A 25955-nucleotide genomic window follows, 5' to 3' on the forward strand; every position below is an offset into this window, starting at 1 on the left:
GAATCAAATCATCACTTTGTGAAAAGTAAAATCATTCAGGCACAATTACTAAGTAATTGTAATTAAAATGTTTGTTTGTGTGTGTGTGTGTGTGTGTGTGTGTGTGTGTGTGTGTGTGAGCTAGGCAACCTGACATTAAACCTGCCAGCTAGCAGACAGGAACATAAAACAGGAAATTGCTTTTGGGACAACCAATCAGAAAAAGCTCACGGTAAACAGGAAGAACCCGTCACAGTGGTCCTGTCAGGTGTCAGTTATTTTCACAATGACCTGCCCACATGCCTCAGTGAAAATGTCAATCATCTCTTAATCCCACCTCCGATAAAAGGTATTTAGGATTGTATGAGATTGTGCACGGCAGAAGCCCAGTTAGGTTTATTTTTATATAATTATATTGTTTTAGGCCTGGCGTCAGTGAACTTTCATTCAATATACGAGGCGTCTGGGTGGCCTATGGCAGTTTAGATGCAAACCATAAATCTGTTTTTTCAAACTTGGGACCTTTGTTGTATATCCCCCTCCCTCTTCCTACCTGTTTTTCCACTGCATCTGCACTATAATCTACTGTATCTAATTAAAAGCAAACCTGCAAAAACCAAACCAGTTCACTTTGTTTGTAAACCTATACATTTAGAGATGTACATTATTATTCTCATCCACAAATATAATTTGAAGTTCATATCAATTAATATTACTAGGGATGCACCAATACCACTTTCTTTCAGACCAAGTACAAGTACAAGTTCTTACATTTGGGTCCTCGCCGATACCGAGTACTGATACGAGTACTTAATAATCCATCTGGGAACTCACCATCTCCGTCAATGGTGAGTTCCCAGACCCAACATTCTAACGTGGGTCTGGCTTGTCAGGCTAGGTTGCTGATGTGCTTTTTCACAAAGTCATGCAGCTTTGAAAAAATCTCCAAATGGCTAATTGCTCTTCTTCCTCTGCCTACACCTACTCGACTGAGAAGTTAATGTCACGTTGCTATAAGGTGGTTTTTAGTACGAGTACATGCGCACGGCATCGGACCGATACCTAATACTGGCATCGGTGTCAGTGCATCCCTACACATTACTGTAGTAACTATCTGCCAACCTTAATAAGATAAATTCCATGAAATTATTTTAATGAATCGCCCAATAAATGAAACATAGGATAACACAATGGGCGTGTTAAAAGGCTTCAGTTCAGGCTGCAGTCACCGTTTTCCATGTGATAAAATGTTGGGTGTACTCTTCAGCACACTCCCTATCTTCCCCCGCATTGCAGAGGGTGGGTTGACAGTGGTCCTTGAATGTTATACTGTCAGAGACAAGCTATGTGTGTGTGTGTGTGCGTACTTCAGTGTGTGTAATCTGTCAGAGCCCAAAGAAACGATCAACAGCTCACACAGTCAGAGGGCCACTTAAGACCTGACACTGACACACTCACACAAACACACACACACACACACACGCACACACACACGCACACACACAGATATGCTGTATCATGAGAATGCCATGGTTGATGTGCACCGCTCTGCTAGTGACACGACTAAATGTGCAATTATTATCAATTCCTTTTGTTTCCATCGAGTGCTCTCCTCCTTCTTCACTCAACCTATTTATCTGTCGACCTATCCATTCTATTCTTTTGCAAGTTGCGCCACAATCATGAACCATTTTCTACACATAGAAGAAAATGTCATCTGTCAGTTGAATTCAGGAGAATGTGAAAAATGGGAGACAGTTTCTGCAGGACATGGTGATCTATAAAAGCATTTTTAGTAATCATGTTTACCAGTGAGAGAAGAATAAAAAAAGATAAATTTTCTGAAATCATATTGCAACTTGAATTGAAAATGCCATGTCACAGTGCGCAGTTGTGCAGATCCTTTGAGACACTTCAGCAGTGATAAACCAGGTAGAGAAACAATGAATGCATCTTATTTTTTAAACAAAGATTACAGAGATGATTCTCAATTTTTGAAAAAAATATAATAAATAATTTCATGTGGCACCAACTAGCACAGAGATGATGCTGATACATTGATTTAATTTAACTTAAACCAGCGACAACCATGCATGCCTAACCGTAGGCTGCCTCCACCCCAGCAAAAACACATCTAAACCTTCAATGGAGATTTGTGATACTCTGAAAAAACTAACGTGAATTCCAACAGCGCTCTAAATTTAAAAACCAGAGTGTGTTCTGTTACAACAGAGTGCCAATTTTCAAACAGCAAATGGGAGTGAAAACAACAATTTATCACCTTCGCTGGGGGATTTGAATACATCAGGAAAATCAACAGGACTCCTGTGCAGCTAATCAATCAGTAGTTGTATCCATCCTGCCCAACAACATCATTAGTCCTCTTTTTTTTTCAAGACTATTTTTTGGGGCTTTTCCCTTTATTTTGAAAGTGGATAGATGACACGCAGCAAAGGGCAGCAGGATGGATTCAAACCCTGCGCCACTGCAGGACTCAGCCAACATGGGGCGAACGCTCTTACTGGGGGAGCTAGAGGTCGCCCCCATTAGTCCTCTTTTAATATCAAATGCCCCCCCTTGAAAGTATATAGTTTAGAGAAAATTGCAGTGAAAAACAACTGTTCTTTTTAATGTAAACACGTCCGCTTACGGAACAATAAAGCCTCTAGGCTACAAATTCTTGGAGAGTAGTATCCTGCGTCCCTACCTGATTTACAGAACAAGGCTATGATGTCTTGTATGTGTTTGTTATCCTCTAGAGCTGTTTTGTGATTCTGCTTTATTATGGTACCACTCAGTGTGTGGTGTGTCCGCCTGATTTTCACAAAGACTTGTGTGCCCTCCAATATGACTATTTATCTACTCAACATTGTGGTCTGCGTATGAAATGTATCTCACCATATGCTTGGTGCTTCTGTCCCGCTGATTTCCAGGAAGTCATATTTGTCCTCTAACAGGAAGTCATTGAAGACGAGAGCTATAGTGTCCCCGGGTTCAGAGAGGATTGACCATGTACAGTCCAGGTTGTTGTCATACTCTGCGGGGAATCCCGGACTGGTTATTGAACCTGCTGTGCCTCGTAACGTACCGCCACATGCTCCCTCCGCTGGAGAGAAACAGAGAGGTAGCAGGACAAAGAATGAGAAAAAAAATAGCAACTCTCCAAGGAATTTTCATAATTCATACACTGATTTTGGTGCTTCCTTTTGATAATTTTCTACTTTAATTGTTGTTCTTTTATTTATTAAATTAGTTTTTTTATTTCTGTTTTATTGTTTTCTTTTTATAATTTTCATTTATTTTTCCTGTTTTACTGTATATTTATATTAGTAATGTCTATCAGACTGTCAGCCATTGATAATCAGTGTTGGGAGTAACGCGTTACAAAAGTAACGCAATTACAGTAATGTATTCCTTTTTGCTGTAACGCAGTAATATAACGCATTACTAATTAAATTTCGGTAATATTATACCCGTTACAATCTCAGTAACGCGAGTTACAACGCATTTTAACACATTTAACAATTTCCCAACACCGCGAAACATTTGATCACAGGAAAAAAAAGCCGTGAGTATTATTTCATAACATCGTGTCCCAACAACAGGTGACGGTACGTCAGCGCGGACAGCAGTGTGTCCGAGCCGCTGACAGATTTAAACATGTCAGGAATTAATGTTTAATGTTTAGGCTTGCTACATGTAAATATAATTGCAGTTTACCAGCTGTGGAGAGTAACTATGCCTGTAGTGGAAGGGCTTCGAATGTCGACCAAAAACGCTTGTCTTTTACTGTGACCATTTACTGTTCAATACGTTGCAGTTTTACAAACAAGAAAGTGATCAACTTAACTTGACGGACATATTTGCATCTAGGGTCTCACGTTCATCTCAACACAAGCTAGAAAGAGTAAATAACAGACAACTTCCGTGTAGGCTACTTCAAAATAAAAGCACTTCCTGTGACAATTCGCAGTAAAACTAAATTACTGTTAAATAAGGTTGTGGAGCTTTTCACATATCAGCTGTAAATCAAGTCCTGTAAATAATGTAAATAGTGAGTTTTAATCACACTATTGACCATTTCTTTTAAACCAAACAACATGAATTTCTTATTCAACTGCTTTAAACAAACATTTTACAACAATGCTGTACTTCAATACAACTGTAAGGTAGCCTACTTTTAATTGAGTATTTTCATTTTCTCCTACTTGGCTATTGTATGTTTTACTTGTCTAGTTTTATAGCTTTAGTTACTTTGCATATCCATATTAATTATACAAAATATTATGAATAATCTATGATATATCAAAGTGGATAAAGAGGAGACTTTATTGATCCAGTTGTGAAATTCACAAACTAGCTGCCAAGTCAAACTTCCGCTGTTATTTTGCTGAAAGTAACTCAAAAGTAATGCAAAAGTAGTGTAACGCATTACAATTCAGAAACAGTAATATTGTAATATAACTAATTACTCTCAAATGACAGTAACTAGTAATCTATAATGTATTACATTTTGGAAGTAACTTGCCCATCACTGTTTGTAATACACATTAAATTGAACTATTTGTTTATGAAAGGTGTTATTTAAATTATGTTTTCATTGATTGATTAACTAATTGATAACCACACAACTAAACTGGGTTTTGTTTTTGTTTTCATAGTATGTTCAATAGCTTAATATTTATACATAACATCTTAGATTTATTTATTTATTATATGTAAATAAGAATATAACAACTAAAATAACAATAATATTGTGATTTTCATCCTACTTTGTTAATTCTATCATCATCATTCAAATTTCATCAATACATCCTGGGTACATCTTCAAAACACTTAAAGTGATCAATGTGAAAACAAAGGAAATATTTTATATTATTAACTAGACACAAGAAAGTATTAACGCCTCTGAAACACAAAACAGTTAAAGTGAGTTTTGCAGAGATTTATCACAAGATACTGAATCCCTGAGCTGAGCAGTTCAACCATCTACTGGCCCTGATGATGAAAACCTGGACATACTGTATCTGTTCGGCAGTAGACTAATGAACCATTAGAAGGGCTTTGCTTGAGGATTTTGGGCTCCATCTGGTTCATACAATGGTTAGTTAAGTAATTTGAGTCAGATCTCACTGTACTAAAAAAAAGTAATCAATACACCGGGGCTTCTCATCTTCCTCCGAGCAGTGACCTCATGTTAAGGTCCTTAAATTCTCACGACCCCACCAATTAGAGTATTTATTTTATCTTGCTTTTATTGTTGGAGTTGGCACTGGGCATTTCTAGAAATATATTTATTTCATTCATGAGCCAACTTGTCATATTAGGTGAGGTATGTCATACTTTTATGATCTATTTTAAGAGATCTAAATGACTGACATAGTAGAGAGAAGAAGACAGAAAAAGAAAGAAAGAAATCTTACCCCTACAAAATGGTGATGGGAAGTCCCACTGTGCTCCACTGCCAGGTGATACAATACATGTGAGGATACTGTGTCCTTCCAATACAAAACCTGACTCACAGCTGTATCGGATCTTGTCCCCCATGTTGTACCGCGAGCCATGAATGACTCCATTTGGGATGAGCCCGGGGGTGCCACATGTGTGGCTGGGCAGGACTGAAACACAAAGAATAAAACAGAGAAAATTATTTTTGATTATATCATAACCAAAATACAAAAATAACCATTTGACCGCTAAAAAATAAATAAAACCAAAATAAAACCCAAAACAACCAAATGAATAAATTAAACGACCAAATGAGAGCCAAGCAGCCATTAACGATCAACAACAGAAAGCCTATCAGATTTATCACATTTTGTTTGTCAGAAAAAAGCTAAGAAAAAAATGGATATTTTGTTTTCCTTCTTGGGCATCATGGGAACCCTCAGATTTATCTTGAGACCACTTGTTGGGGGTCTTGACTCCAGGTGTAAAACCACTGATATACAGTAGGATACATGTTTCGACAAACATTTCAACAACATCTCTTGAATGTTCTGGTACCCATTAGGTGATGATTCACTCAAAACTAAAGATGTCAAATATATCTCATAATATCAAACTGAGATAGATTTGAATTGTTCCTATTTACAGTCACTACAGTGGAAACTGACCAATTACTAAACATCAGAATCAACAACACAAAATAATATTTGTATGTTTGGTTTGTTAGAAACCTAAAAAAATATGTATAAGTTACTGTGTGGCTGGCATTTTTTCTCCAATGTGCATATGTTGTTGTCAGTTCTTAGATGGCACAGCTCTACAGTGGGAGCAGCTACAGGCAGCTCATGGTCTAACTAGGCCAAAATCAATCTATGACTGTAGCCAACACGCCTTAGCTCTACAGAAGGGGCATCAGCACAGTGACTGTAGTACAACCTGGACGAACTCCATATCTGACCCTGGTGTACGGTATTTTGTGTGTATTTGTATAACTGGAGCATGTTAACTTGCTGGGTGTGTAATGTGTGCGTGTTATGTGTATCCAAATGGCTAATTTTAATGTGTGTGCGTATGTGCATGCACAGTGCAGCATCAGTGTCTACATGTAAGGGTTTTCAGTCAGTCAATCTGTGTGTTTGTGGATGCTGTTCCAATTAAACGCTAGCATGGTAATTAGACAAAGCTTCACCATGAGACCCTGAGAACCAGGACAGAGAGAAAGAGGGAGGGGTGGGCAGTGAGAGGAAGACAAAGGAGGGAGAGGAAGTGAAAAAAAGGATAGGAAGACGAAGAGAGACAGGAGAGAGGAGGAAGAAGAGGGGAGGAGGAGAAGACAGGAAAGGGTAAAGACAGTTCGACAGGAAAAGAGAGAGGTGAACTAATTGCAGTGGGCCCTAAACATGTATAATTTACACTAATCGAGTCATTATTTGGATTGTATGAAGTCATGCATCAGAGTCAATTTACTCACACTCAGCTGACCATGCCACACTCATGCAAACATGCTGTCTGCTTTGTTTTAACTAGGTGACACACACAACCAAATTCAAAACCCAAACTAAAGCACTGACTAAAGGATGGGCAGAAGGAGAGAAAGATGCAATGAAAAGAATGAAAGGAATTATGCGTCTAAGCCAAGTCATTAGTCACACTTATGTGACCGTACAGTCCTGTGTCTGCCAGGCTGCCATGTTTTTAAGCCAGGTTGGTACACAAAGGCATTCCCTTATTTAGACTGATGTCTGAAATAATCAAGGGGTATTTTAGAAGAATAAAGTGTTCACCAGTATTGTCAGTATCCAGCCAATCTCATTCGTCAACAGCTGCATTTCTTAGAAAGCATTTGAATTTTGGCAATAAAGTTTTGTTCTCTTTTCAGCCATCAAATGTTGAACAGGAGAGTCTGGTTTGCTGAGATTAGATGTCCGAATCACAACATACTCTTTTGGCTCTATTTGCACAACGGTGGATTACCTGCAGTGCTAATGTAGGATGGATGTGAGAGACAGTAAATATGAAGTGTACTGTAGCTTCATTTTGACAAGATCCGACAGCTAGCATCTCCTATTGACTTCATATTCATGTAGACGCATAGTGGAGACGGTGGCTGTATAACTGTATTTAAAAGGATTCAATATTAAAGGATATTAAAGTTGTCCCTTTAAATAGGTAAATTCTACTGATTTTACTGCAAATTACACAATTTTAGCCAAAGTCAATATCCATTGTGGAAAGAAGAAGTAGAAAGTGACTTGTTCTGCACCATGCATGGGGCTGTTTAATATGGACAGCTCCTGCTGATGAAATTAAGTCTATTGAAGTTACCAAAATAATTACAGATAAAAAATGAAAATGCTTCACTTTAATCAAACAATACTGCATCATTTTTAATTCAGTGTACATTTAATTATCCTCTTTTGAAACAGATCATGATTTCTAAAACCACCAGCATCAATGCTAGGAAGACACATTGCTGAATGCCACTGCCAAATAAAAGTAACATAATACTTCTGTGTCCATACAGTAGCTTACTTTAAATGGCATACCTAATTAATTGATTAGAAAGATAATGTCAGATTCCTCTAGGCATAGTACATGGGCTATACTCTAGCTCTAAGCAGGGTTTAATACACAGGCCAGGACTTGCATTCATGGCAAGAAGATTTCGAACATTAACCTATATAACTCTAGGTGTCTACTGTCTTTCAAAAATTAATATTAGAAGCCAAATTAATTCAAAACATATTTGTATTTGTATATATCTAACCTTATTGTTGGCTCCTTGTTTACAATGCTTAGCGTAATATTCAGTATGTGAGTTATTTTCACTACAAATTCAGATTACAAATGATAGATTGCTTGTTTTAAGTTGACATCACTAATCACTATTATTCTGGGTCACTGCAACTTATTTAGAATCTAGATTGAGAGAGGAATACTGGCTGTGTGGACTCTGTAAGGGTGGGCAATATACCATTTTTGTCACTGATTCTCTGATACTGATAAATGATCAAATACAGTATGCATCCCATTTTTGCCAACCCTTTAGATATTCCTGCCCCTCTCCCTGATGTTTCCCTGGAGTTTGAATTCCCCCCATTTTTAACCCCACAGATATGAAATGGCCTTGTATCACTGCTGTTTGTGAGTGTGCCAGCTGGGAATCGCTTGTTGAGTGGCGCAGAGAAATGTGCTTCTGGTGTGAACAGCCAGCATACTATTCGCGCCAGGTATATCTCTGCGCTTCCGCCTCCTGTGTGAACCCAGCGTTACAGCCTACAGTTAGATCAGCATGACAAAATATCAAGAAGAAAAGTGTTTTTTTCAAACTCTTTCTTTATGTGGGTTAAGATTTAAAAGGTTATGTCAGCTTTCAGTTTCTTCAAAAAAAAATTATTTTAAGTCTAATGTATTCCCAGTTTGCCTAGTATATTTGTGGTATGTCAGATCATCAAATGATGTGACATCTTTATTTCTGAGGTGAAAATCTTTGAAATAATAAAAACAACAGTAAACGTCCTACTCTTTATTGTTCAGATCCAGGTTGCTCAGCAATACAGTTCACTCACAATTTACATTACATGTACTTATTAAACACACACATTATGGGGCAGGGTACTCCTGCCAAAAGACACGTAGGCCTATCACATTTCAATTCCTATTTGGAGCCAATAAACACATTCATTTTTTTTAGATATATAGATATGTTCCTTTACATTGCCCTTACAACAGAGCTGGAATCATGTTTTGACTAGTTATCCATTTTACTGTACTGCACTGTACTGTACCGTCACCACAAAAAAACATGATATGAACTTTAGGTCATATCGCCCACCCATAGTGCACAGTGCTTTGATTTGTTTGCTTTGTTTTTAACCAGTACTATACAACATTGTTTAGCTGTAACCTCATGCCTGGGGAAGTTCAAATTAGCTGCTTGCAATTGTATTCAGTAGCATAATCACTTTGATTACTTAATATTTGTTTTTCATTTTATCTATTCAAACAATATGCAAGTCAAGTTCATTTGGGGTCATTTCACAAAAAAGTGTGCATTATAATTCTGGACCAATCATAATACAAAACATGGTCAGTTGTGTCCAAGGAACTGAAGGCTGTGTGCTCATAAAGAACACTGAGGACAATGCAGGCTTTTCATTATATCATTAAAGCTAATTTTGTAAGAACTAAATGTTTCTAACACAGAAGTACAACATCCAAAATTCGCATATGACTGAAAATGTGTTTTTATATAAACAGATTGAATAATTCTAAATCAAAAGTGTGTTGTTGGGGTGGTACTCTATCCAGGTGCTGCCTATCGCAAGTTAATTTACAATGATATATTCAGATTACTAAAATATACCAGTATTTTTCCATTTGCCCAATTTTTGGATGCCCATTTCCCCCAGTATTGCTCTCCTGTAACTTCCAATGTTGTCATAGTGATTGTGTAGACAGAAATGTGCTACCTTCGATACACACAGAGAGGAAAGCTCAACTGTATATAAAAAGTTGGAGTAAGCCATGTTAATATGATGAATGGCTTCTCAGCCATTAACTTAAAGAGTTGAGTGAAGTTGTATGTGTCATAACACATCCCTCATTCTCACCCATTTTAATACACACACAGTGTTTTGTCTGTCCTTCCATAACCTTATGTCTAGAGGGTATCTGTCTGCCTGTGTCTGCTGAGAATCAAGAGTTAAGGTCTGAATCCCACAGCTCCCATTCTAATAACATCTACAAGCCTGTGCTTGTATAGGCATTGCCGTGTGTGTGTGTGTCTGTGTGTCTGTGTGTGTGTGTGTGTGTGTGTGTGTGTGTGTGTGTGTGTGTGTGTGTGTGTGTGTGTGTGTGTGTGTGTGTGTGTGTGTGTCTACTGCGAGTGACTGATGATACTCCTCTGTTGCGGTTGTCCCTTCTGGCCCATCACAGCCTTAGGGCAGGTCAGTGTGTTTCTATGGCAACTCTAGGCCAGGGCAACATTTTAATAGTGATACAGAAGTGAGCAATGGCAAAAGCTGACAAGATTGAGGCTAAGAACTGTCTGTAACATTCAAAGTGGGATAAAGGGAGTGGAGAATGCAAAGAAGAAAGAGAAAGAGTAAGGAGGGGACAGAAAAGTTGTGTTCAGGGGAGAAAAACAAATGAAGGATGACAGCAGTAAAAGATGAGAGCCAGAAGGAATGAGGAAGTGAGGGAGACAGGAAGGGGTGGATGAGAGAGGTGTTGATAAAGGCTTTTGTTAAATTGTTAATAAATTACTATCAGCTTCTTGCTAAAACCTTGTACATAGACAACTGTATCCTATTATCTGTTTGATCTTTTATAATTTCTTATCTCTGCTCATCCACTATTAGTTTCTGTCTCTTTATAATGCTAACACAACCACAACAAGATATAGCAGGACCCTACTGAAAAGATAACCCTACATTCCACACATATCACATTGCTAGCCTTTGTAAAGAGCTTGTCCAAACAAACATGTGAACAAAGATCAAACTTTAGACACTTTCTTGTTGCTCACATTGCAAACTGTTTACGCTCACTAACTCTAGACACGGTCTGTCTTTCTAAGTTGTTGTTCAGTTAGACCTGTGTCTATATCGAAAACTTAATGTATCCATCTGTCAATGTGTGATATCAGAGGTCAGGCCTAAAATGGCTACTGCTGAAAAGAAGTTTCTTAAGCAAGGTCTTCCACACTACCTCTGCTCTCTACTGTATAAATATGCAGTGACGCATATTAGCTAACCATCCACTAAAAATAGCAAAGCAAACAGCTCTTTGAATCTGTTGTTATGGATGCACTAAAGCAGTTGCTAATGGATAAAAGCCAGCCACCATAACCTCTTGCTTTCTCTCTGTTGTGTAAATGCAGTGCACTAGAGACAGAGACACCATTCTATACAGAAAAGTATACGCCAATTAATTGACATTTAATTTAATTAAAAATCATCATAATTACTGGACTCATAGTAACAATTACAGAAAAGGTTTCTTGCATTAACATGACAGTCACTAAAGACTGCTGAAATATGTAAATGTATATATATTGAAACGAACTGTATAATAAATTGAAACTAAATGACAAGGTGATATTCGTACATTATGTACAGTATTTATTCCAAATGATCAAAATTTTATGTGAGTGATGCCGTTTCACTTCTTGAAACACATGGAAACAGAGTGGAAAATGACCCCTAGTTACCTGTCAGTAACAAAACTACTGGAGTGTATGTTTGTATCCACAGCATGTAACTTGCCACAAGCCAAAGTTGGAACAGATGTTTAGCTCTAGCTCCTCATACCTGGCAAAAATCACTAATTTCTTGTTTGGTTTCCAGGGGGCTGTATAGTTAAACCCAAGCGGAACCAGAACAAATGTCAAACCGTGTGCACATGTTGCCAAACAGGGATTTAAACAGATGTTAGCATTTGAAATTTGTCTGGAAATTTCCATCTTTCAGTGTGATTAAAACTTTAAGATTAGTTAACTTTTTTAAATGAAAGGATTTCTGGAATCTATTGCAGCTTGACTCAAAATGCAGGTTGGGGAAATGCAAAGCAATGTCCTGCATCCTAAATTCATTTAAAAATCCAGTTACAAGTCCCTCGTTATTGCACCAAAAGTAGAGTATAGAAATTAGATCTTCAGACAAGTAACTCCATTTCTACTGCAATTTGGGCCTTTTATATCAGAGTTGATACACTCAACTCCCTAATATAAGTGTTGGGTCAACATTATTTTACCTGCCCACCACCTGAGTCAAGTCTGAATAACTCACTCTCCATTCATTACATCTACACACATCTCTACTGGGACCCTGAGTTCACACTGAAAGCATCTCTCAATGGGTGCAATCCATAATCCATTAACACTACTCAACTCAGTTCCCATGGTGTACATGTATTACCAAAACAATCAGCAATACTCCTTTAATCTGTGATTCTTGATGGAGAGTTGTTGCTGTTGGAAAGATGCCAAAGCCCCTGAGCTAAATGGACTCCCCAGCACCGCAAGTGTTCCCATGGTGTAAATGTATTAACAGCTTCACTGACACGTTGTACATAATAACTCTAACCAACCAAACACTAGGGGGCTCTTGGCCAACTGTGGCCGAGGGCCAAAGCTGAACGGAGGCCCCTGACCACCTGCTGTGCTCCCTCAGTTTTAATGTGTCAACAGCTAACAGCAGCACTAACTCATTAATAAAGGGGTTTTCCACCTTCTGAGCACACCTTTGCTCCAACCAATGAAGCCCTCTAAATAGATTTTTAGGGTAAGCCATGTTAATATGATCAATGGCTTCTCAGCCATTAACTTGACTGGGGAATTGGATCCCAGTTTGAGCTGTATGTGTGTTGGTGGGGAAATTTCCACTTGCACCATGTTATGGAAACTTTCCTCTTAGCTTAATAAAAAAAAAAAAAAAAAAAAAAAAAAAGGAGAGTTACCAAATAAGTTGGCTGCTAGCGGAAGCAGTTATCTTTAACATCGAGACAAATTACTAAAGAATAGTGTTTCAGTGGGGATATGGAGGAAATAAGTTCTCTGTATATAATTCATTCTTAAAACACGATTTCAAGTTTAAAAAGGCTATAAATGTGTACTGTAATATTTTTACTGCAAACCGTACCTTATACATGCTTATCAGCAGTGTGAATTCATTTTGCAACATAAAATACAACCTACACTTGTATACTAAGCATTGATAACTGATAATTGGTATATATGTATGTGTTCATGCACTAATATGTATTAACACCTCCAGTAGTTTCCAATAGCACTAACCTTATCACTCTGGCTCTAGCAATGTTTAAGTTTTCTGCCATTCAGCACTATAAACCAACGACTATGGTGAAGCTAAAAAAAAACAAACATTGTATGGTCACGGTTCATTTGGTTCATATTCAAAGCAGCATGCTGCACTGTACGTCCCAATGATATTACCCATCAGAGCTTTTATTCCTGCATTTATTGCTTTGGGACAGAAAGATGTTTATGATCGCAAATAGTGACGGCACTGTCCAAGATAATGAGGACAACACATTATTTCTGCTTGACAAGTTTGGATGCTGGATTTTCCTTTTAAGTGGGCCAGCCAGTGATGTTTCCAGTATTAATTCCAAATGATCACTAGTGAAGGCGGGCAATCAGAGTACAGACTTCACTTTGTTCTACAACACAGAGAATACCATAGAATAAACCACAGCCTAATGAATCAGGACTTGTAAAATCACAAGTTACGTAGTAAACAACACCAATGTATTAGAACTTGGGTGTGTACGGCTAATACCAAACACTGCAATAGCAAAACATATTCTATATACAGACGGTTCCTAAAAGTTACATTTCTGCTCTGCTCCCTTGGAGAGAACATATTAAATTGTATTAACACCGCCTTCCCTATGTTCCCTTGGTGAAAATATACTAGCAGGGTAAGTGACATTTCCAGCAGTGCTTCTAATCAATCAACTGCTAAACAGAGTAATCACTGTAGCAGCTACACTCTGTTAAACACCAGCTTTCCTCAGCCTTTCCAGCTTGACTAAGGAACCAAGAAATATTGGTTGCTAATATAGAACATCCCCATGCTCTGAAGGACGATATTCTAAAGACCACAAGCCATGGAAACATGAAGTAGAAACAGGCCTACTGTAAAACGTGTCACTACAAGCAAACCCTTTTACTGTACACTACTTATAGTTACTAGACAGCAAGTCATTACTGTGTTATACCATTTTGCTAAACTACAGAATAGTCAACCCAGAGCTATAGTGTCTGTGCGCAATTCTTCTGGGCTACTGAGATCAGTTAGTTAAGAAAAAATGATTCTCAACCTTTTCAGACCCAAAGCATAGAGGTTTATCTCGTGGCAATAACAATATTGCAAAGAGAATAATTACTTAAAGACTTGTTCAAATGAAGCTTGAGGGATTTGTGCTTGAGGGTTTTAAAACTGGCTCTTGCACTGCTATCCCCGTCCACCCTCTCTCTCTCTCTCTCTCTCTCTCTCTCTCTCTCTCTCTCTCTCTCTCTCTCTCTCTCTCTCTCTCTCTCTCTCTCTCTCTCTCGGGGGGCACTGCCACCTCAGTCCTGTTCTCCCTTGCTCTTTGGATTTTCTCTAGTCGTGAGGTTGAGTGCATTCCCCCTATTCAGTAACAATGTGAGTTTCCACATATTCAACTTCAGGACTTCAGGATCAATTTTGATTATTGTGGTAGACCAAAGACATCTAGAGAAACCCACACGTTGGCATGATCAAGATCTTTTTTCGCCTGTGGAGATGCTGTGTCAATAACTCTTGCAGTTCACCTGCTTAGTGATACAAAATGCATTGACTTTTAAGAGCCTGATTTAAAAATCTGTTCCGTCATGGATTAAAACCAATTAGTGTAAATTTTAATTTGTATGAATGTGATCATGTCTCCCGGTTTTAAAATTCAGTCTAGCAATTGCATTTGGGAGATATAAGAGCAATGCTGTGCTAAGCATTTTCTGGCACCGGATAAAGATAGCCTGTACAAGATAGGGGTGAGTGCCACTTAAAGTAATGAATGATCTTATTGTTGAGATATTCTTAAGGTGAAACAAATCTGAAGTGAACAAGCCTTTTATAATGGGGCTCAGGATAAAGATTCAGATCAATAATAGCTTAAGCTTCTCAGCAGTAGGTTAGTGGTAGTGTGCCAACAGCTGGTAAAAGTTGGAACAAGCATGTCCAGGGCCCATAATTCCCACTTGAGTGTTGTTGCAGGCTGTAAAAACTGACTGACATTCAATTATTAACAGCTGTAAAAGAACTGTGCAGACAGGACAGTTTAGTTCAGGTAAGATACCACCCCTCTCTGCTCTGCTCTGCTCATTTGCATTAAGGTATTCAGATACCAAGTGAGGACACTGTCTCCAAAGGTGTCCTGGGCCAAGACTGACTTGGAGGAAACCTCGAGGCAATTTTTTCGGGCTGGATAGATTACATTTCCCAGCTGGGGAAGGAAGTTTAACTAAAGAAATTGCTGAAGGACAGAACATGAGTTTACTTTTTTAAAGATGGGACAGAGGGGTATCTTTATAGGTCAAAACCTCTAAGAATTAATTCAAAATAACTTCCCAAAATATCTTGGATACAAATGTAAACATTTTTATTTTAAAGTTTTACTCTTCTGTTTCATTCATTCTAAACACGTTTCTTACTAAAGCCTCAGAGTTATTTGGTGAAACTAACCCAACAGTTGGATATGTCTTTCCGAAAAGTTTTGAGAAGCAGTTTATTTGAGATTTCTTTAAATGGCATGTCCAACAATTATAACACAATGGTACTTTTAGGAAATGTGCTCCTGGCCAGTGGTTGCTATGGAAACAGTGACCTAGCCTAAGGCTACATAGTGCTGCAGGGGACACGGGGAAAATCAGTCAACATCTGTATAACACAACAAAGAACACATCAACAGTTATTTGCTCTTAAAAGGAACATGTGCACTATTCACATACGCAAAGTTACTTTTTTTTTATCTGGGACAGTTCAGCCTAGATTTGTGCAACTAATTTCTTATATGATAATCTGATGTCTTTAATCTGTGACACATCAGAAACAGTCTCTGAAGTTTTTAGCATCAGTAATGGCTAATGGCTTTACTTTTGTTTATGTTTAGGCCTACTAGTGGCTTTACTGTCTTGTTTTTAAATTTTGTTTTAATCACATTAACAACATATTTTAACTTTAAAATCAAATGACTAAGATGCTCATAGAAAGGATGATAGTGTGACACTCCACAGCTTCAATGTGAATTTGAAAAAAGCTTGTATAGTTCGTTAATATTTATAGTCAAGATAGAATAATGTATAGTCTACTTACAAAGTTGTAAAGATTTTCACTTTCAAGTTTTGATTAGATTTTCATCATTCTAAATAAAGTTAATGTGGCCAAAAATAGCTTCATGCTTGTACTTCTGACCAATTCATACTGCACTTCAGGCCTGAACTATTTAGTTAATAAGAAAGCAACCAGTGAAGCAGCAGTTTAATTGTGCTACTCTCTGAGTAATGCATTACTGAAATGATATAGAATTAAGGGCATTACAGCAATGGCATCAGCAAAAAGAAAATACAATGTCAGCAAATTGAATGTCAGTTTGTTTGTCTGTCTTTCTTCTCACTTGTCTATTTTCTATGTAACAAACTTTGCTTAGAGCTCCATGAGCCCTCCACAATAACTCCTCAGGGTCCCCACACCTTACGATGACAGACAGTCCTGTGGAGAAGGGGTTGGCAGACATAATAGCATCTAATTCAGCCAGAAAACCTCAAAATAATCTAAAACTACATCGATATCTAGTCTCCCTCCCTCTACTCACCCCCCGCTGATCCTTCCTTCCTCTCCAAAGATTACTGCCAACACATCCTGTTCTATCTTTTTCCTTCCTGTCATCAACGCTATGACAACCTTGACCTGACTATGCCTTGCCATTGAAAGAGTGACCTGCCCTGAGGCTGTGGTATGTCAGAGGGGACAAAAACATGGAGAAAAAAGCATGACTTGCCTCATCCATACTCACATAAACATTTGCACATGTTTGAGCCCACTTACACGAATGCTCACATACACACAGAAAGCATAAACATATAAGCATGCACTTGCAAAGTAAATGTCTTCTTTGTCTTTAATACAGTGTTGCTAATTATGTGTGTGTAGAGATAAGATTAAGACAGACTAGTGTAGGTGAACGTAAGTGTTGCCAGTGTTGGGAGTAACGGCGTTTAGGAATAACAGCGTTACTAACTACTTTTTCAGTAACGGAGTAATCTAATTAATTACTTTTCCCATCGTACTAAAATTTGGTTGAATGAAGCGCAAGGTGTCAGGCTTTGGCTACACATCAGCTGCCTGGAGAGAGCAGGGGTGAGGATGATGACACTGTTGCAAATGCGATGATGACTGGATGGGTGGGCGGATGCCCTGCTCACGCTGTCTCACTGCACGCTCTTACTACCACTAAACACAAGACAGCGACAATGGCGACAAGCCAGGGAAATTCAAAGGTAGCGTTCTCGAACTGGAAATACCGGCACTACTTCTCGCTCATTAAAATTAAAGGCAAGAAGTTTTATGTAACATGCACGCTATGCCCAGGAAAAAAGACTTTATCCACGTCTGCCTGTATTAGTGTTTTTATTCTTCAATCAGTTAATATAAACATCTTCGATGTTAAAGTTGTTATAGAACGTAATAGCGTTATAGAACATAGTAACTAATTACTTTTACAATGTGGTAACTGAGTTACTAACTCGAATACTTTTTGGGAGAAGTAATTTGTAACTGTAACTAATTACTTTTTTAAAGTAAGATGACCAACACTGAGTGTTGCACATGTGACATTGTGTTTTTCCTTGACATTTGTGAAGTATTAGAATCCAATTTATGTTGATAACTAAGTTAATAGGCCATAGGTCAGACATGACAACCCCCTCCGCCCCCAGAACAGACCAACTCACACCCATGCATGCACGCACACACGCACACACGTGCACACACACACACACACACACACACGCACACACACACACACACACATATACTGTAAGTCTAATGCATCTTCATTTAGTCCTGCTGTCCTCTGGGCACATTTACATCTGTCAACTCACTAACAGAATGGATGGATGGGCTTGTGTGTTTGTGTGTGTGTGTGTGTGTGTGTGTGTGTGTGTGTGTGTGTGTGTCATCATGATGCATGTATGTGTGAATCAATTTGTCTTCCTGTGTGCCTATGTGTATCTTTATGTCTTCTGGTATGTACATGAGCAGATGCATATTTTCCTTTTGTCTTTGTCTGTCTGTGTATGCATACTGTGTATGTGTGTGTGTGTGTGTGTGTGTGTGTGTGTGTGTGTGTGTGTGTGTGTGTGTGTGTGTGTGTGTGTGCAAAACAGTCAATTTCATTGGTAGGCTAGGTGACAGTTCACGGTCCCCTGGGCAGCACAGAATTGTGGGTAAACTCGATGTCACAACTATTCCCATATATCATCCGAATGACACACACACACACACACACACACACACACACACACACACACACCTACACAAACACACAACATAATGCTTTATTGCCATTTTTAAGCATAAGAGGTTGCATAATGGGGAAAACCAAAAGGCAGTATAAATTGGAAAAATGATGTGTCTCTAAATTACATGCTTCTTTTCTACACTTTCAGTACAATTTACAGTAATGTGCTGCCAGAAAGACAGAAAAGATTCAATATTTCATCTTTTTATCCTACAAATAATATAATATATATATATATATATATATATATATATATATATACCATCCTTTCGCCTACTCGACGGTGTACAAAAATCCTGCATGATGAACTGAAGGTTTCAAATTTTGATTCATCAGTCCATAACACCTTCTTCCAGTCTTCAGTAGTCCATTGACGATGTTTCTTGGCCCAGGCAAGCCTCTTTTTCTTATTCTGACGTCTTAGCAATGGCTTTCTTGCTGCAACTCGACCTATCAAACCTGCAGCTCGAAGTCTTCTCTTTACAGTTGAAACTGAGACTTGCTTATTACGACCACTATTAAGCTGTACTTGAAGCTGTTGTCCTGTGAGCCGCCTATCATGCAAGCTGTTGACTCTCATAAACTTGTCTTCTGATTCTGTTGTGGCTTTGGGTCTGCCAGACCTCTTCCTGTCAGAGTTTCCACCAGTTTCTAAGTGCCTTTTGATGGTGAAGAATACTGTACTCACTGACACCTTGACTTTCTTCGCAATTTCTCTGTAGGAACAACCAACATTCTTAAGTGTTATGATGGTCTGTCTCTCTTCTATTGTTAATTGCCTTTTTCCAACCATTTTTATAGCAACACACTACTTTCTGCAGTACAATACTGTTCAAATAATGTTCACGAGGGTATGGTACCACAGTGTGTTCCAACAATACTTTTATACAAATTGAGGGGGTTGTAAGTAATCCAGACAAGTTGGAACACCTGTGGGAATTGGTAGCACCAACTTTCAAAGCTTGATCAACCTCCATTGCTGCAGAACAGCTTTATGTTGTTTACCCATTTCTTGTTCCCTGAAAAAGGCCTTTTTGTAAAATTCTGAAATGTACATTATTTTTCAGTTTTGGGTAACCTTATTTATTTCTTTTAACCTCAGGCAGTTCACCACTTACCTTTGTACCATTTCAAGCTATTCATTGGACTTGAACTGCTAAAATTTCAATAAAAAACAAAAACAATTGGGGTGTTCTAAAACTTTTGACCGGTAGTGTGTGTGTGTATATATATATATATATATATATATATATATATATATATATATATATATATATATATATATATAGTTACATGTATTATCTTCCCTCATACTGTGCGCACAGTTTTATGAAGCATAATACAATACTAAACACAGACAATTGTCCACATAACCTTTTTTCCGATGGATGTCAGTTTTCTTACAGTATGTGGCTATTTGGGGTTGAGCATTGTTAAATCTTCCAACTAAGGGTGTGTGACATGCCTAATCCTACATTTGCTTGTTCACATAAAAAGGAACATAGCAGGAAATAAAATGACCCTTTTTCCTTCACAACTGAATGGACAGACTTGCACTCATGTGAAATCAAATGAGTTAATTGGTCAATCACTTAGGACATACAGTAGGCTGTTACTGTACATTCACCACAAACTGTAGGAGGCAGTCACTAAAACGCTTGCTCAGCACACCATAAGATGACAAATCTGTCTGGCCATAAAATAAAATACTGTCAATGCCAAATCAACATCCCAACACGTCTTACAGTAAGCTTCACTAACATGTCCTAGCCATGTCACTGAAAATATAACTATAAATTATGCATATCAGACTTTTATAGGTCTGTCTAGGGCTACCACCTCTTAGTTAATTAGTCGACTAATCGGTCGTTTTGGTCTTAGTCGACTAAGATTTCTTTAGTCGATTAGTCATTTTTTATGCTTATTCATGCTTAATTACTTATTTCCAAGAAACTTCTGAGCACATTTATGGTAAACACAAGATTTAAAGTGGTGCTTTTGCAGGATTAATTGTGGAGAAACTCAGTTTTACAGATGGTTAATTAACTACATTTATATTGTGCTTTTCTAGTCTTAACCACCTCTCAAAGCGCACAGCTCTGTCAATTAAATCAACTAATCGATTAGTCAACAAAATCGTAAAAGTGTTAGTCGACTAAGAATTTCTTTAGTCGAGGACAGCCCTAGGTCTGTCAGCTGTAAATATGCTTACACAAGGCAACAAAGTATGGATTGTGACATAATAAGATAACACTGTTTCCTCCCAATAATTCACTGATGTGATTTTATTTGACCTCCAAATTCATGATGTAGTGTGACATCAATCAAACCGAAAATGAAGGTGGACAGCTAGATTTTGGTGACTTTACCTCACCCCTCTAAAATGTGGCTGCATTTGGACATTGGCATCTGTGGACTTGGAATAAATGTCTGATCCCTCACACCAAAGAACCTGTTTAGTACCCAACCCAGTGTTTCTGTCCCTGAATTTTCAGCTCCACTGCAATCCCCAGTGTATAATATTGCCTTATTTATCACTGTTTTCCAGTCATTCTATCACTCAAGCAACACTGTCACAGCAGGAGCCCTATTGTTTTCTGTTCTGCTCAGTTGAAATCTGCTGCTGAGACTAACTCAACACGTCCTGCATGGGCTTCACAATAAATTTGAAAGCAGCGATAGGCTTTGTGAACCTCTTCGGAAGGTAGTGACAATGCCATTAAAGTTAGCTTATGTTGGAAATTAGGTTTGAAACGGCAAGGACAACAAAAAAAAACATTGAGGACTGATGTTACATTTTATGAATAACAATACATTCTTAACTAGTGTGAAATAAAATAAAAACATTCCACGGGGTCTATGAAAGAAACAGTTTGGTTTAGGTTTGCAAACAAAAAGAAGAAAAACAGCCTCACACACAGTTGAAGTCGTGTGCAAAAGCTTCTTTATCGTTTTATCAGCCAAACGTCTAACATGCAATAAAGATGTAACAATTGGCTTGGGATAATGGCTGCTCACAGTAGCTCAGCACTGTTTGTGTCCATCCACAATACCAGTAAACCTACACGAGGTGATCTAACAATACGTAATCATAATTTTAAAAGCCTGTTGTTTAAAGATTAAAACATTTACAGCAGAAAACCTCCACACAGTTTTATCACATGTTAATATGAGGGCAGCTAAGTAATTAGTGGGCTGACTTGTAAGCCCACACAACCAGATTATCTTGATTGATGGCCGAGCCTTTGATTAAAATTTCTCCTTAGATGACAAAATATGATTTTGATACTGGTGTAAAGCCCAATAATCATGTTAAGGGGTGTCAGGCCCTCTTTGTCAAGGGCAGATGTCTTGCAGATTTTTGTTGCCTGAAAGTCAACGAGCTGCACTTTGCATCTGAGACTAAATGTGGCTCATTAACTATCTAGGAGAAACAAATACCTGAAGGACACCAGGACTGCAGTCTTTTTTTAGTAAGCAAAACATGAAACAGCAGTTAAATGATGTGCAGCTAAAACAAAATAAACGAACAAAAACAATGAACAGTGATATTCTAGTGCACACAAGCTATTGTAGCTCGTGTTCACCTAAACAATTAAAGAGTAAATGCTTAAGGGTTCAAATAATCTATCTAAACATTTAGATGTGGACATGATTTAAATGTAAAATAATTTTCTAGATGAGCAGAGGGAAGGACAATGGCATATAAAAGTTATTCTGGTGTAGTGTAGTGTATTTTGATTGGATAACACTGCAGAAATTTGCTCTGAAATTGCACCTCTTTAAAATGTTAATAGTTAGGATAAATTATGTAAAGATGAGACCATGTTACATTTACAGTTTTGAAGGAAATTCAATTTCAACAACCAGCAGTAAGAGTGAGCCTTCAGGGTTTTACTGTTAAATTAGAGTGAAATGAAACTATTGCTGATGTTGCTGTGGACCCTCTAGAAGCCCTATGAGGACCTGCCAGGGCCTTTGTAAATTATTCCAAAATGAACCATACTATTCTACTTTCAAACCAAATGACTTGGGAGGGGAATATAATCTTGCATTTTTGTCTCAAATAAAATAATAAACCAGGGGCCAATAACATGACTTGGCCAGACTAGTGTTGCACGGTATACAGATACTAGAAAGGTATTGCAATACCCTGCCATTAAAAATGGTACTATACCCCATTTTATTAGTAACTACTGACAGTGTTTTAATAAGAGCTGTATTTCCTATGATTTGCGACGATGTGCGGTAGTGGGAAAGTGTGTGTGTGTGTGCAGCACTTTGCTTCCACCATGGATGAAAGGGTCTCTAAGGGTTAACACTGGTCAGTAACCATCTCAAGATATTTAGGCATGTGTCATATCAACGTCATAATTTTGGTAATATGACAACATTACCAAAATCTAAAGTCTTGTGTTCTGCCCTCAACTTCTTCCAGGACACAAACTCCGCTCCCCCACTTGAAAGCCCTGTGTTTTAAGATCCACCCATACATGAGGACTTCAAGTACAAAACACTAGTACTGGTGGTGTACACCTGGACTGGAATATGTGACAACATTAGCTGTTCACTAAATATGATGTGTAACCCCCTCCCTCCCCCCAAATTGTTATGACCAGGGATCAACCCATGTTGATTGGCTTGGTTTAAATTGACAGAAGAAGGGTTGAACACGGGTCAGATAACCCTGGTCATTGGTATGAAAGAGGTATTTAAAATGCAATACAGTTTGTAAGGTGATGTAGATGGGCAAAATTCTCAATTACAAACAGAACAAAATAACATCAAATATATTGTTTTGTGGCTAGCAAAAAGGCCACATATGATCTTTGACACTGATTCTGCTATTTTCTGCTGAACAAATAGTGTTGCATGTGTGTGTGTGTGTGTGTGTGTGTGTGTGTGGGGGGGGATCACAAAGCTTATCCTCAGCTTTCCTGTTATTTCTTCCCACCTGTCTGAGTGTGTGTGTGTGTGTGTGTGTGTGTGTGTGTGTGTGTGTGTGTGTGTGTGTGTGTTTCTCTGTGGGTGTTAACCATAAAAACAATGTAAGCCCTGTTAAACCTTCCCATATTTCAACTTTAACACTCTCATTTCAGCTCAATTTGTGTGTTTCAATTGTTGTGTGTGGGAGAGAGATAAAGTAAGAGATAGAAATTTCATAAAGACCTGTGTACACCATTGTGTGTGTGTGTGCGTTTGTGTGACTGAGAAAGTGTGTCTGTTTGTGTTAAATTAGTATGAGATTGTGGGCGTTTCATGTATCCTGGATCAATACATGTTGTGTTTGGGGAAATAAACAGGCCCTTTAGGGCTTTCTTTGGTATACTTGAACAGACACATACTGTATACACATGTGAACCGAATATATATACAAACACACATGAACTACGCCCTCTGTGCTATATGCTTCAACATATTTGTAAGATCAATGGGTGACTGTGGTGAAGAGCATGTGCATATGTGTTTCTGAGATAAGCTCAGAGTATTTACAGTGTGTGTGTGTGTGTGTGTGTGTGTGTGTGCGCGTGTGTGTGTGTGTGTGTGTATGCGTGTGTGTGGATGTGCGCGTGTGTGTGTGTGTTTTAGATGCATATGACTACCTACAGTCTGACGTCCCATGGCCAATAAAGAACGCATGTGTGTCCCAGATTTTCAGATTGACTCGGGTTCTCGTGATTGCATCCCAAAAACAACTGAAATCTACAAGCTGTAAGTCTTGTATTTAATGTTGAAGATAATCAGCTTATTTTACTTACATGTAGATTTCACTTTGTCATGAAAACTGTCTTGATATGACAGACACTGTGCACTCCATCTCCTCTCCGAACACCAGTGCATCATCCAAACCACTCAAGTGTGCCCACTTGATGTGAATTTGTTTTCACGATAAGAGTTGTCACAGTGCTCTGAAAACAACAAATGGCTGTTAAGATCTTCGTTTAGCCGTACAATACTGAAAACAAAGTAATTAAATTAATTATGAATTAATTAAGTTAATGTCTATAGGAGTCTCTCTGTAAAAAAAAATAAAAAATACTGAGAGAACAAAAACAGCATGATGGAGATGCTATAGTGATTTTACTTACTAATAAAGAGCTCCTCCGACCCACCAAACAACCATCAACCCAGCAGTGCCTCATGTTAATCAATGACTTTTGCCATCCTGCACTAGCTAATAAATGCAGATGTGTCATCATTTCATATAACTGCTCTGTATACAATGACTAATTCTCAAGCAATTCAGTCAGTGATCATGTGTAGAAATAACCTGACTCCGCCAGATGGATTGCTTCGCATTTGCTCGGCATATCCCTCTGGGAACTTTCTGTTGGAGAACTTTTGGGAAGGGGCGAAAATACCGGTTAGCTGATTGGATGAACCATCTTTCTATCACCTATGTTGGTGATAGATGGGCCAAATCAACAATCAGATCCACGAAGCGTATGAAAATACAACCACAAGCTGCTGCAGGCAAAGCATAGCTCGTTAGCTCAGGATAAAGGATATTTGCCGTTTGTGTAACGAGAATTTAGGAATAAAAGACACCATTTCAGGTTCCTGGTCCATATTCCAAAAGAAGGATCCAAGAGAAAAAAAGCATTTGTGAGCGGCTAACAGAATTAGGGCTACCGCTGGCTGAAAATACTGGTTAGCTGATTGGATAAACATCTGTCTATCACCACCTAACCCACCTCAAAACCAACGCTGATTGGCCCGGTCGTTTGGCTAATGGCTCCAAATTTTCTCTACCTCAAGATGCCAGACTGATCTGCGAGTGGAAAACTGGAGTTCGCAAGATCAGGACAGTCTCACGAGGCTAGTGTAGAAAGCCTTAGAGCTCCAGACTCCTGCATAATTCTTGATTTGTCTAACTCGGACTGCTGAAGCCTCATATTATCTTTGGTCAAACTTTAGAATGCAGTTACGCACCAAATGAGGGCTTGGTTTTGTTCCACATCTCTTATGTTTGAATCACATGAAGATCCGTGTCTTACAGGATAACTTAATATCTTCTACTGGCTGTTAAACCAAGGACCTCTTAACTAAAAGACAGACGGAGCAGGGACCCCCTACTACATATATTGTATAAAATTAAATTATATATTAAACTGGGCCTACAATAAAGTGTAGGGCAGTCTAAAGCCTTTACACATACCTTTTTAGTGCATAGAATACTAAGTTATTAAAATAATAATTGTCAGCATGATTTTATAAATCATCTTTTAATGTTAAACATACATGTGGCACAGTTAATCCATAAGATTAACTGTATCTGTGGATGGATATCTTAGTTAATACCTAAACCAGTAAGCCTATCATCAATGGGGATTTATATTTGCTAATAATATGTTGGATTCATGTTAAGACATTTACATTTTTGAAAAAGATTTCAAATATTAACAATAATTTGGAGGCCTCCCTGCAGTGACTCTGAGGACCCCCTAGGGGTCCTGGAC

General features: G+C 38.2%; 1 protein-coding gene across 1 annotated transcript in view; it reads right to left on the reverse strand.

Annotated features, from left to right (window-relative positions):
* The window catches only part of LOC114552891 (CUB and sushi domain-containing protein 1), a 351480-nt gene that overhangs the window by 219986 nt on the left and 105539 nt on the right, over nucleotides 1-25955 (reverse strand). Inside the window, exons 4-5 of the mRNA XM_028574019.1 lie at nucleotides 5403-5597; nucleotides 2878-3085 (exon numbers count right to left, since the gene is read on the reverse strand). Of these exons, the coding sequence (XP_028429820.1) occupies nucleotides 2878-3085; nucleotides 5403-5597 (403 nt within the window). The remainder of the gene's footprint in view (nucleotides 1-2877; nucleotides 3086-5402; nucleotides 5598-25955) is intronic.

The sequence above is a fragment of the Perca flavescens genome, chromosome 1, assembly GCF_004354835.1.
Source record: "Perca flavescens isolate YP-PL-M2 chromosome 1, PFLA_1.0, whole genome shotgun sequence".
Classification (NCBI taxonomy): domain Eukaryota; kingdom Metazoa; phylum Chordata; class Actinopteri; order Perciformes; family Percidae; genus Perca; species Perca flavescens.